This window comes from Hemitrygon akajei, chromosome 32 (genome assembly GCF_048418815.1).
Source record: "Hemitrygon akajei chromosome 32, sHemAka1.3, whole genome shotgun sequence".
NCBI lineage: Eukaryota > Metazoa > Chordata > Chondrichthyes > Myliobatiformes > Dasyatidae > Hemitrygon > Hemitrygon akajei.
Window position 1 is genome coordinate 15,643,406 of NC_133155.1, and position 13,350 is coordinate 15,656,755.

At 43.9% G+C, this 13,350-nt stretch overlaps 2 protein-coding genes across 4 annotated transcripts in view; one reads left to right on the top strand and one right to left on the bottom strand.

Annotated features, from left to right (window-relative positions):
* macf1a (microtubule actin crosslinking factor 1a) overlaps positions 1-8,217 on the bottom strand; it is a 564,022-nt gene extending 555,805 nt beyond the window's left edge. For 2 of the 3 annotated variants that reach the window (XM_073034465.1, XM_073034464.1), the window contains exon 1: positions 7,779-8,217. In XM_073034465.1, the coding sequence (XP_072890566.1) occupies positions 7,779-7,941 (163 nt within the window). In that variant the 5' untranslated portion in view covers positions 7,942-8,217. The remainder of the gene's footprint in view (positions 1-7,778) is intronic. The other variant, XM_073034466.1, reaches the window with a different exon arrangement.
* zbtb8b (zinc finger and BTB domain containing 8B) overlaps positions 1-13,350 on the top strand; it is a 367,049-nt gene that overhangs the window by 46,931 nt on the left and 306,768 nt on the right. The window lies entirely within an intron of this gene.

Here is a 13,350-nt window from a genome sequence, read left to right on the forward strand (position 1 = left end):
CCAATCCTACCATAAATTGCCTTATTCTCCCTACATTCCTATCAACTTCACTTCCTCTGCCTCTGCCCTGGATTCAGCCACTCACCTACACCCTAGGGGCAAATTACAACGGTCAATTAACCTTCTGACCCACACATGTCTGGGATCTGGGAGGAACCTGAGGGAGCTAGAGAAAACCCATGTGCTCACAGGAGAAACCCACAAGCTCTGCACGCAGGGCATGGGCAATGGCTTACTGGTTGCCTCAGAGGAGATCAGAGACGGTCACTTTCAACAGAAGGCATCATGGAGTCCAGAGTGATGGACGATGCTGGAGAAGTGGGAAGGTGCACTGCAGAGAGCAGTGGGACCTGAAGAATGGACAGTAGGTAAATCATTTAGCTGAAAGATGTTCCAGTCAGAGACAGGACTGGCACTGGCCAGTGGTGGTTGTTGCTGCGCAGCCTGACACGGCTTCATCTGCAGTTCTCCAAAGGAACCATTAAATGGGGACTAATGTTATCCTGGGGCTCACTGCTTGTCAGGTAGCGGCCAACTAAATTTCCAGTGACACTAAACCAGTTGGAAATGTTTCATTCTCTCTGGTATTCCAGATTTACATCAAGCTGAAGAAAACAGCTAGGTAGTAATTCTATGCTTTTAGAAGCGATATATGGAAATATGGGCGGCAGGGTGGAAATGCATCTCTACCGAAGGAGGTGTAAGGCACTCCTTCCCTCAGGTCACCCTTGGGCAAGGTGTAGCACCTGCTTAGCCACCCGATCAGGGTCACGTGAAGCCATTGGGAGCAGGGGGTGCATGGTCGTATTTGCAGCTGGTGTATATCACAAGTCCAGGTTATGTGACCACTGACGCCAGGCAGACAATCTCTGAGGAGTATTGATAATGGCTTGGGGGGGTGGGGTGGGGCATCTGTCTTGTAAAGACACTGCCCAGAAGAAGGCAATGGCCAACTATGTCTGTAGAAAAATTTGCGACACAGCATGTGATGTTGATGATAGAGATGATGATTTGGACATGCTAGAACTAAAGATTTTGCCTTGTTGCCTCACATTATGTAAGAGCAGTGAGCAGCTGGGCCATGCAGACCACAATGGTGTCAGAAATATATATATAGGGATAACGGATGCCTGCCATAAGGGTCAGAGAGAGACTACAATTGGCCTGATTACCACCGAGGTCATTGGAGTAAATCAACACATACAGCATCTGCAGTGTACTTTGTGTTTATCATTGGAGTAAAACTGGCCAGAGCTCCCACTGCCGATGATACTGTGATCTCTATTGGAATTGGGAGGCTGTTGAATGAAGTCAGGATGAGAAACGTTTGGACCAATGTTGAATATTGGAGGATATATTGTTTGATCATAAAAAACAGGAGCAGCAGCAGGGTAGATGACCTCTCAAGCCTGTTCCGGTATTCCTGCAAGTTTATTCTCTGCTCCATTTTCCTGCAAGAGCCCTATAACGCTTGAACCTCTGTGTTGAAAAATAAGACCATAAGATATAGGAGCAGAAGTAGGCCTTTCGGCCCATCGAGTCTGCTCCGCCATTCAATCGTGGGCTGATCCAATTTTTCCAGTCATCCCCACTCCCCTGCTTTCACCCCATATCCTTTGATGCCCTGGCTAATCAAGAACCTAGCTATCTCTGCCTTAAATACACACAATGACTTGGCCTCCACAGCCACTCATGCCAACAAATTCCACAGATTTATCACCCTCTGACTAAAGTAGTTTCTCTGCATCTCAGTTCTAAAATGACGTCCTTCAATCCTGAAGTCATGCCATCTTGTCCTAGAATCCCCTACCATGGGAAATAACTTCCCCATATCTAATCTGTTCAGGCCTTTTAACATTCGGAATGTTTCTATGAGATCTGCCCTCCTTCTCCTGAACTCCAGGGAAATTCAGCCCAAGAGCTGCCCGACGTTCCTCATACGGTAACCCTTTCATTCCTGGAATCATTCTCGTGAATCTTCTCTGAACCCTCTCCAATGTCAGTATATCCTTTCTAAGGCTTGAATATACTTAATAAACTTGCGTTCAGATAGCTCTAGAGAACTATCAAAATTCACAAGCATCCAAGCGACAAAATGCCTCTAAGCATCCATAGGACATGCTCTGTGGTTCTGGATTTCCCACACAGTCATATTATCCAACCCCGCTAAGATCATTCAGAATTATGTTCCAATAAGATCATCTCTCATTCTTCTAAACTCTCACAAAATCATCCCACATTCATTGTTCTATGTTCGCTCCATAACTCAGGTTAAGCTTCCACATTTAAGAACGCCATTTATAGGGAGCTGCTCAGGATATGACGAGAAACTGGGTTCCATTGGCCACAGTTTAATACCATTGTAACAGTTTGTTAATAATGGTGGGGCTTGATCATGCACTGTGGAACATTGGGCCTACAAGCACCACGCCTCTCTCTCCGCACACCCCACTAACCCCCCCGTCCACTTCTACATCTGCTCTGGATTTTAATACTTCAATATATTTCTGACAACAGGTCGACCTGCAGAAACATTCTAACTCCTTCCCTCACAATCCTCTTCCCCTTCCTTACCACTTCTTTATACATCTATAAATATCCAAGGCTAATGCCTTTGGTCTTTGGAAGGGAGCAATTGATTTAGGTATACAGTTGGAATAATAAACCTGCAAAGAATATCTACATTTCCAGGGCATCAAAACTATGTCCAAGTGAGGCTCTAAGGTTAAGCATACTAGAACTCTTAGGAAGGTTGTTCATCAAGTCTACCAGGAACTAATGACCATCAGCCAATTTGTTATCTGCTATAAGACAATGTTGGAAGTGATTTTGTGATATTCCTTAATGAACAGAATGAAGATGTTTTTCCTTACTTTGATTAAGACAGCACTCACCTAATTAAGAACACTAATACACCCTCTCCTTCATATTAAATGTAAGTGCACCTAGCAACCACAGTTCTTCCATTAGCATCATACACAACGAGTTCCCTCCCTTCTGCTGCCACTGTCAGCTGTTCTTGGCTCCTTGCATCGCGTAGGTAGCTGCTTTCTGGCTTTCTTCCAAATCCTCCAGACTACATATCCCTGAGCATTTGCTGTATGAACATGAAAGTAAACCTCATGTTCTTGCATGCCTTCCAGCCAACGTGGTCAGTATAACTGCCGTAGCTACAAGTTGGTTATGTTTGCCATCACGTTGCAAAATGGAGCAAAGATGAGGTGCTGGAGGAACTCACAGGGTAACTGGAAACTTTCTATTGCCCTGTTTAACTTGCAGCCCGAGAAAGGATCTAGAAAATGAAAGAAAACCCGAGGAATGGCAAATCTATGTTGTCTGAGCAGGGAGGAGTGGGAATAGGTATTATACACAGAGCTATGGATGGATAATTAGTATCATTGTAACTAGCCCCCTATTCCACCTTTCCACACTTTTTAAAAATAACTTTGTAAGAGCTAGGAATACCCTGTCATGCCACCACTCCCTGTGCTTTCTCAGACCCACTCTGTCTGCTAACTCGGTATTTCCTCAGTATTCATCCTCTTCTTCATTAAACACCAGTTTCCATTCCTGCCATCTCCAGCAAATTTCTACAGATGTACCATGGAGAGCACTCTGACCGGTTTTATGACCGTCTGCCATGGAGTCGCCAATGCCTTGGATTGGGGAGTTTGCCGTACTGCTCCATCACGGGCACCATCAGGGACATCTTCAAAAGGTGACGCCTCAGGAGGGCTGTATCCATTATGACACTCACCATTCAGGACATGTTTTCCACTCAATGCTGCTATCAGGGAGGAGGTACAGGAGCCTGAAGACATAGACTCAATGTTTTAAGAACAGGTTCTTTCCCTCTGCTGTGAGATTTCTGAACCATCCATAAACCCACGAGCACTACCTCACTATGTTACTCTCTATTTGCACTGTTTTTCTGTATATTCCTATTGTCATTTAAAGTAACTTTTATGTATTGCTCTGTACTGCTGCTGCAAGATAACAAATTTCATGACATATGCCAGTGATAATAAACCCGATTCTGATTCTGAGCTTACCTCTTTCCATCCGAGTTCCCTGGTCAACTGTTTCCCTTTCTTGAACTACAACTTATCCCACCTTTAGTCTCCCATCCACTCTTCTACTTCCCTTTACCTCCCCTAACGCAGTTAGCAAGGTACCTTCCCCTCTCTCCTCTTTCCTATCCCGACGATCGAATAGCAATGGGGGACTCAGCAGGCCAGGCTGCATCTCTGCAGGGAAACTGACAGTCAGCATTTCAATTCAAGTTCACTCACTTAGACTGAAAGATGGAGGGTAGATAGCTAGTTATTAATGAAAAGTCTCAGCAACCAGGCAGTGGGGTCCAGGCCCCAGAACGTATTGAAGTGACGGAACCCAATGTTCGGACAATGATTTAAGTGCTGGGCCGGATTGAAAAGATCAGGGTGTTGGAACCCGAGGTGAGGGTCAGGACAGTTCAGCTCACTGCTCTGGGATGTGTACTCAGCTGTGCACTGAACTGAGGGTCCATGGCTTTATGCCTGTGGATGGTCTCGCTTTCAGGGACTTCAGTTCTGAACACTATTCGCTTGCTTTTATTCTTTGCGCGATCTGCTTTTTTTCCTCTCTACTCATTGGGTGTTTGACTGTCTTCTATTTTTAATGTTTACTTTGGGGTTCTTTGTTTTGTGGCTGCCTGCAAGGGGTCGAATCTCAAGGTTGTATAATGTATGCAAGATAATTAGCATCTCTATTATAATAATGAAACATTGACTGTGATGATATTGGGTTTGCTGGCCACGAAGTTCTAAACTCAAACCAAGACTGCGTGGGTTTTCTCTGGGTGCTCCGGTTTCCTTCCACAGTCCAAAGACGTAGCTTAATTAGTCACTGTAAATTGTCCTGTGATTAGACTAGGATTGAACTGGGGGCTCAAATGGCCAGAAGAGTCATGTTGTATCTCAATCAATCAATAAATAAATAATATACGTAGCCACAGGTATCCTCACTAAAGTGACGTTGAACTGTAACTACCTAATCTTCAAAGACAAGTTCACTTCCCTGTTCACTCTCCGCAGTGAGTTTAGCTGCCAGTACTCACTATTTGAGCGGTGGGCCCCCCTCCCTACCAAGGAGAAGATACTTCCAGCTAACAAAGTAGGTTAAGCACAGTTCATTTAATTTTTTTTTGTGGTATATGTTTAACAACATTGTTGAAACACATTTAAACCCAAAGTGGATTTTTGCTTACAAAAGCTTTCCAAATTTTGAACCATTTCTGAAACACAGAAGATTTCCAAAACACAGGTACAATTCCTATAATCTAAAAAGACATGCTCACAAGCTGCAGATGAACAAATCATTATGGTAGAAATGATGAGTGGATGAGTGGATTCTATTTCACCTTGTGTATCCATCATTCATCTTCCTGGATCGTTCCTAAAAAGCTTGAAATTCTCTCTACATTGAGACCGTTTCTTTTCCACTTGAGTGGCTTCACACACGTGATATTTTTTTCAGCTATCTTTTTACCCAAACAGCCTAAAAGCTTCTGGAAAGAAGGTTCCCAAGTACCCACAATTAATGTTATGAAGCTGAGTCTTTGAGTACATAATTCTTTCAATTTATCAATAGGTCTGCTATTGATATGCTAAATGATAATATCAATCTGGTCTGCAAACTTCTTTGAACTGAACAACTTAGCCAGTGCTGTCTAGTTTAAAACAAGCCATATTAAATAACCGTTATACTTCCCTTCTTTGGCAATTAAACCAGGTGCCGTGCGGCTAGCAAGTCCATGGCTTATTGACAGTGCTTGTTTGCGAAGCTGTCCTTTTAACTTCAAACTGATTATTGTTTGCCATTTACTTCAAGAACTGAAGGCCGGCTCCCGCTTATGACAGAAAGCTAAACAATGAATATCAGTTGGGGGTTTAACTTACTCAAAAGCAAAACCTTGATCTTGCTAGTGTTTAGAAAGCTAAGCTTGGCAAAAGAGAAGAGGTCCTTTTGGTGCTGAACAGTGAATATCCATCACATGACTAGTGATTAATATTACAGTATAGAAAAGATTTACTGGGTTAATATTATAAGTATAATTCTACAGAACTAATGATTGCATGACATGAGATGTAGGAAGTAAGAATCAGAACTGTAAATACTAATCTTAATATCTGAAATATGCATTCCAAATATTGTTAGTCAACTCAATTATACTCACTATAATTAGAATAGATATACACAAGGGATTCTGCAGATGCTGGATATCCAGAGCTACACACAAAATGCTGGAGGAACTTAACAGGTCAGGCAGCATCTATGGAGAGGAATAAGGAGTTGAAATTTCGGGTTGAGACCTGAACCAGTCCTGATGAAGGATCTCAGTCAGAAACCTCTACTCTTTATTTCTCTTCAAGGGTACCGAGTTCCTCCAACGATTTGTATTTTTGAATAGATATTTTACCTTTCAATTTTATTAGCTATAATTTTTCAGGATTATTTGGTGCTGTAAATATTTTAGGACTGCTTGTATTTAGGATTCCATTTTAAAGATTGATGGTGGCTAATAAATATTTCAGTGTTATTTGCAGTTTTCATCTGACCCGCCCAAGAATAAGAAAATAGAATGGTGTTTTATTTTGTCTGTTTTATTTCCATATTTCATGAAGACTGCATTGTTTTATAAATATTACTGCATATTTACATTCTAAATATTAACTTGGAATTTAACATTGTCTGTTGTCTAATTTATTAGAATTATTGCTTGGGGATTTATATAGACAATTACTGACAGGTTTTCAGGTGACACGCCTATGTGTACAATACCATCTCGTCTGTTCCATACGTTAAAATACATTTTTTTCAACTAGGTATTATCATCATTAGTATGGCTGTACCTAAGTACTCAGATTTGACATGTATCACGCAATGCTTTAATGGCCCAATAGCTTGCTTCTTTCAATAAATTCGAAATACTAACGATCAAGTTCTCAGCTTTACGGGTACGTTTTCGCGCTGGAGAGATGGTAGTCTCGGGACTGATGGCGGGCGTTTCATTTGTAACACTCCCGGCTCACTATTCGGAATGCAAACTATACCTCCAGGGGAAACCATGGCAACCGAGCTACCAATCTCTCTCATATTCTGGGCAATTTTAAAAAATGGAGATTAGTTACTGACGGTACTAAGGCATAATACCATGGGCATGGTGAAAAAAATATGATTTTTATCTCACAAATTACAGACTTTCAACTTGCTATCTATCTTTTGCTGAAGAATGGCAGGGTTACAAAAGAGAGATCCCCAGATTTCTCACAGGTCACCAGCCTTCCTCCAGCAGGACAGACGGCGCAGGAGGCGGAGGAGCGAGCGAAAGCAGGTTCCAGCCCCGGCACCAGGCTGACAAAATTACAGTTTGACATGCCGGACCAACAAACATTCTGCCGGAAGGGTGGGCAATTCGGGGTGTGAACCCGACCATTAATAAGGGAATAATCCGTAACCCGGCTGGTTTGTAATGGGACATTTCTGATGCCCACCGTTCATTTCTATCAACACACGTGCTTCAGGCACCATTACCTCAGCGTGTGGATTAAATTCTTTTATGTTCTCTAGATATTTGATAACCCCCCCTCCCCACAATTGATTGCATCGCTGACCGCGCGTTCCAGTATCATTTAATACCAGCGATTAAATTAAGCATTAGATCTGGATTAAGAGTGCGGGCTGCGAGCAGCTTGCTCTCCGCCCACATTCTCGCCCAGTTCAAAGCCATTTCTTACCGGCGACTCTGACCACGGCTCTCTCTGCCGGATCCAACACCGACTCCTGGCTTTGCCTTTTGGACCTCTGATGTTTAGAAAGGTTCCAGGGCAGAGTATCGCCCGGGCACGGGGAGAGGCTGCCCGACCTCTCGCTCACGCTCTCTTCGTCGGAAGAAGACATCGGGAGGAAGGAAGGATGCTGTCTTCCTCTCTCGCTCTCTTACACACGGCGATCTGTGGGAGGCAGCTACACTGTGGGGTTAAAAAAGAAAGCGAGGTCGCCCGTCTCTTCCAAACGCTTTCGGTAAAAAAAAACTAAACGCCGAAACGCCCTTCCTGCTGTCAAGCTGCTAGTTCCTTGAATGAATTGTCGATTTGTGCGGAAGACACCAGTTGTTTTCCGTGTGCACCGGAGATCGACCTATGACTCTGCAATGGCTGTCACTAAATACCCGACGATTTCCATTTATCCTCTGAGATTAGGCAACCCAGCCGTGGAAGTCCCCACTGCAAATATCTTATTTTTTTAATCAGCAGTTTCCGATGCCGCATCTGATTTCCCCGGCGCGGCACCAAGATGAAGAGAACTGAATTCTGATTGTACTATTTAGATTTCCTGTCCTTTCCCCCCACCCCCCTCCTTTCCCAAACGCCCTCAACTCGCAACGTGAATGAGAGAGAGAGAGCGCAAGAGAGCGTGAGAGGGACAGAGAGAGAGAGAGAGAGAGGGAGGGAGAGAGAGAGAGAGCGAGAGAGCAAAAGGGAGATTACTGCTAGCGGTAATGAAAACGGATTATCTTTGCACATCATAACCTCAGACTGGTCCATTCTGCCTCCACACAGCCCGGATTGGTCCACTCTTCCTTCTTTCCTCATTCATTTTGTCCTAATCGCGCCCATTTTATTTAATTATACCTAAAAAATAACCCCCAGTCAGTTGACATTTACGTTCATCCTGCTCACCCCAAAACATCTCTTTAAAGTACCACCAACCAGATTAATTCTTGATCTAAAATACATCGTCAGTGCATTCAATCTACTAAATACTTCGCATTATGCATATATTTCCAAATATTCGCTTTTCTTCCATAGCCTGAGTGGTTCACGAGCTTCATCAAAGGCATAATTTCTGATCATGCTTATTTGACAACTCTGAAACATTCTCTCTGACCAAACCTTCTACGGGGGGGGGGGGGGGTAGAAGAGAGACAGATTTCCCTTTAAAATAAAAAAGGACGCACAATAATGTGTATCTGACTATACATCTGTGTGAAACGTGGGTGATTTCTTCCTGAATTCAATAATATGATTTAATTTAAATTCCGACCACTGACTGGTCAGGATTGGGCGCGTGAATCCGCCCTGTGATTCCTTGAAGCAACCAATCAACCAATGAATAAGCTGAGATGTGCAGAGGGAAATTCTGACTGGGAATTCTAGTGTTCTCCAACCACTTGGAATAATTGTTACAATGCCAGGCAGTTATCTATCCTGGCCAGTCAATAGGCCAGGGAATTAAATTAATTGCGGCATAACTGGAGAGAACTACATAGAGAGGTTCCACGATATGTTCTAGTGTCATTAGTACGCGGCTGGGAACATTTGACACGGCTATAACTCGTGTTTCAACAATTTAATTTTACTGAAATCAAAATCAAATTTTATTTGGCCGCCTACTGACGGGAAAGATGTAAATAAGGTTGAAGGAGTATAGAGAAAATTTACAAGGACGTTGCCGGCTCTGCAGGACCGAAGTTATATGGAAAGACTGAATAAGTTAGGACTTTATTCCTTGGAAAGTAGAAGATTGAGAGGAGATTTGATAGAGGAATACAAAATTATGATCGGTATAAATAGGATTAAAGAAAGCAGGCTTTTCCCACTGAGATTGGGTGGGACTACAACTGGACCTCATGGGTTTAGGGTGAAAGGTGAAAATTTAAAGCGAAACTTGGGGGGAAGCTCCCCCCCCCCCCCCCCCGTGAGGGTGGTGAAAGTGTGGATGAGCTGCCGGCGCAAGTGGTTGTGGCGAACTCGATTTCAATGTTCAATGGAAGTTTGGATAGGTACATGGAAGTGAGGGGTCTGTAGAGCTATGGTCCCGGTGCAGGTCAATGGGAGCAGGCAGTTTAAATGGTTCGGCACGGACTAGACGGGCCGAAGAGCTTGTTTCTGCGCTGTACCTTTCCTTGACTCTGATTGTGGCAGCGCAATGGATATCTACCTAATAATAATTAGCTTTTAAAAGATTTAAGAATTGCGAAACAGATAGCTAGATCATAACCCGTAAAACACTTAGGCGGATCAGTCTCGTCACGCTTCGGATTTAAGATCAAACACATTGTGACCTGTTTCAGAGTTAAAACAGTCCGGCGTCGGTGATGGAGGAAGCCTACGCATTCACAGGGAGAACATGGAATCATATAGAATCCTCCTGATAACTCATCTTTGAACAACATTTTGGACCTAACGGCCCGAGCCTTCCTCTGCAGGTCGGGCAGCATCCGTTGAAAGGAGCAGTCAACGTTTCGGGTCGAGACCCCGCTCCTTTCAACGGATGCTGCCTGACCTGCTGAGTTCATCCAGCTTTTTTTGTACGTCTTGATTTGACCACAGCATCTGCAGTGCACTTTGTGTTTACCGGGCCTTCCTCTGATTGGTCGTCGATATTTATTCGATCACCTTTAGTGAAATACTGTGGGAAGCATCTCGGCATTGTAGCCAAATTCGACTAAACAAGTTCCACAAAGGCGAGAAATTCAATATAACCAAAGATGACGAGAGCCTTTATTGCGGCGTGGTATCTAACTACATGCGTGTGTATCACAGCCCCACGAGAAAATCTGCAGGTACTGATGAAGGGTGACGGGCCGAAACGTCGACTGTTGACTCTTTTCCATCGATGCTGCCTGGCCTGCTGAGTTCCTCCAACATTGAGTGTGTGTTACATGCTTGTGTATAATAGTTTTATACTTTTCATATTTTCTCTTAGGCCATTGCAGCTTGTCTGAGCATTCCCGCTTCTTTTGACTGTGTCCTCGCCCGCACTCGGGCTAATGACCCGCATCCACGCAGCCTGTCGGCGCGTCTCCTGGGATTCCGCAGCGCCCAGGAAGGAACCCCACAACGGGGAGGAACGTGCAAACTCCGCACGGTTAGCGTCGACCCCCCGGACTGTGGAGCCGAGCGACATCAGCTGTAATTGTGTGTGCATTTGAATGAATGCGCCCGTCCAATTGATTAAATGTGTGTAAGCGGCTGCTTGTTTGGCGTGAGTATCAGTCTCCACGTTGGAACTGGATGTCTGTCCGCTAAGCGAGCTGTCTCTGTGTGCCTGTGGGTGTGTCTCGGTGTATACGTGTCTGTTGCAGGCCAGAATCGCTTCTTGCCTCGGCTTCGTTCACTGGATGTAGGGAGTGTTTGCGAATCTCCATCTGTTCAAATAAAACCCAAGAGACAAGTGAAAGGGGAAAGGGACGGGGTGGGACCCGAGCCAGACACAAGCTCTGGTGTGAGGCGGCGGGCTCTCTTCCCCCATCTCCAATGATCTGGGAGGGGATTCACCTGCAGGAACGTAAGGAATAAAGACCCGCAGTGCTCTGATGTAGGTTTGTATGCAAATGTCGCGACGTTTTCCCATTTTTTTTTGTTAAATCCGCACCCGAAATTGTAACAGATCACGGCGGGAACTTCCTTTAAAATCCGGAAGACATTGGCTGGATGAAGCGGGGAACTCCTCCTCACGGTGTAAATTAAAAACCGAGATTTATCTCCCTGGTCAGGGGTGAAGTGAACGATTGTCGTAGCCGTAGGGATTTGAGATGAACGAACACAAACTCTCATCTTTTCTCCACAGCCAGAACGATAACGGGTCCAGAATGTCCTATCACTGGATAAATTCCACATAAGCTCCTCATTTGTACTGACAATCGAAATCGGAAATGATGTAAATCCCTGTTCGGGCTAACAGAAACACACGGCGCAGGCTGGAATAACCGACTAATATCTGCAATAGATAGATGGCTGTGACCGATTCTCAATTACGATAAATTTTGGCTTTTGAAGGCTCGCCGTGAGGTTTACAAAACGCCACTCTGACACTGGGGCATTAAAGGCAGGATTGATATCTATCTTAACGTTTACAAGGTCAATTTGCGGTCAAAATAGGTATAAATGCATCAAACGAAGCGTGAATAACAGAGACAATGATAGATAATGCAAACGGGAACTGACAGAAAGTCCCTCGGAAACAAAGAATTTAGTAATGATCCCTAGTACAGGAAATAATAAAGTCCAAGGCATTCAGCAAAGCAAATATGTAAACATTCCTCACTGAGTACCAATCTAAATTCTATCTACAACACCTGACAAAGTGAGAACTGAGTTTATGGATTGGACCTTGAACTGTGGACTTTTTCAGTCTGACGTTTTTTTATGTTCTTTTGGTTCATTCTTTCTCGTTGTTCTTTTGTGGAAGGGGAGGCAGGATGTTTTCGTTGCATTTTGTTAGTTTTTTTGTGTGTGGGGGGTGGGGGCGTTCTTGTTGCGTTTTATCGTTCTGTGTGTGTGTATGGGGGGTGGGGTTTGCTAGTTCTCTTTGAACAACCTTCACCATTTTCATTGTTTAGTGGCTATCTGGAGAAGATGAGTCTCAGAGTTGTAAACTGCACACATTCTTTGGTAATAAATGAACCTTTGAATCCTTTAATGCCCAATGATTCGGGCACTGTCTGCATTCAGATATTGCACCGTCTCGGATCGCAAGACCCTGCAGCGGGTAGTGAGGTCAGCTGAGAAGATCACTGGGGTCTCTCTTCCCGCCATCACGGACATTTACACTACACGCTGCATCCGCAAAGCAAACAGCATTATGAAGGACCCCACGCACCCCTCATACAATCTCTTCTCCCTCCTGCCGTCTGGGAAAAGGCACCGAAGCATTCGGGCTCTCACGACCAGACTATGTAACAGTTTCTTCCCCCAAGCTATCAAGACTCCTCAATACCCAGAGCCTGGACTGACACCTTACTGCCCTATTGTCTTGTTTATTATTTATTGTAATGCCTGCACTGTTTTGTGCACTTCATGCAGTCCTGGGTAAGTCTGTAGTCTAGTGTAGTTTTTTCCTGTGTTGTTTTTTACATAGTTCAGTCTAACTTTTGTACTGTGTCATGTAACACCATGGTCCTGAAAAAACGTCTCATTTTTACTATGTACTGTACCAGCAGTTATGGTCGAAATGACAATAAAAGTGACTTGACTTGAGTGGACGACTTAGTCTATAAAGTTCTTAGCTGCATGAAAAACTTGTGAATAAGTTGTAACCTGTTTAAAAATTATAAATAGATGTGCTAAAGTGAACTGGTGCATGCTTAGTATTCAGGTGAAAGAAATACACTTGCCGAGTAGGGGGCTCTTCCTTTCACTGGAGTTCAGTGCTGTCGTTCAAGTCACCTTTAACGTGTTATCTTCAGATTATTCTGATCAGAAATATTCTGAAATAATTGTGAACATGGAGATTTTAGATGTGGCAGGAAAAAACGATCCATTTGTGATGAGTGGAGCAAAGAATGAAAACTAGAGGGGCGAA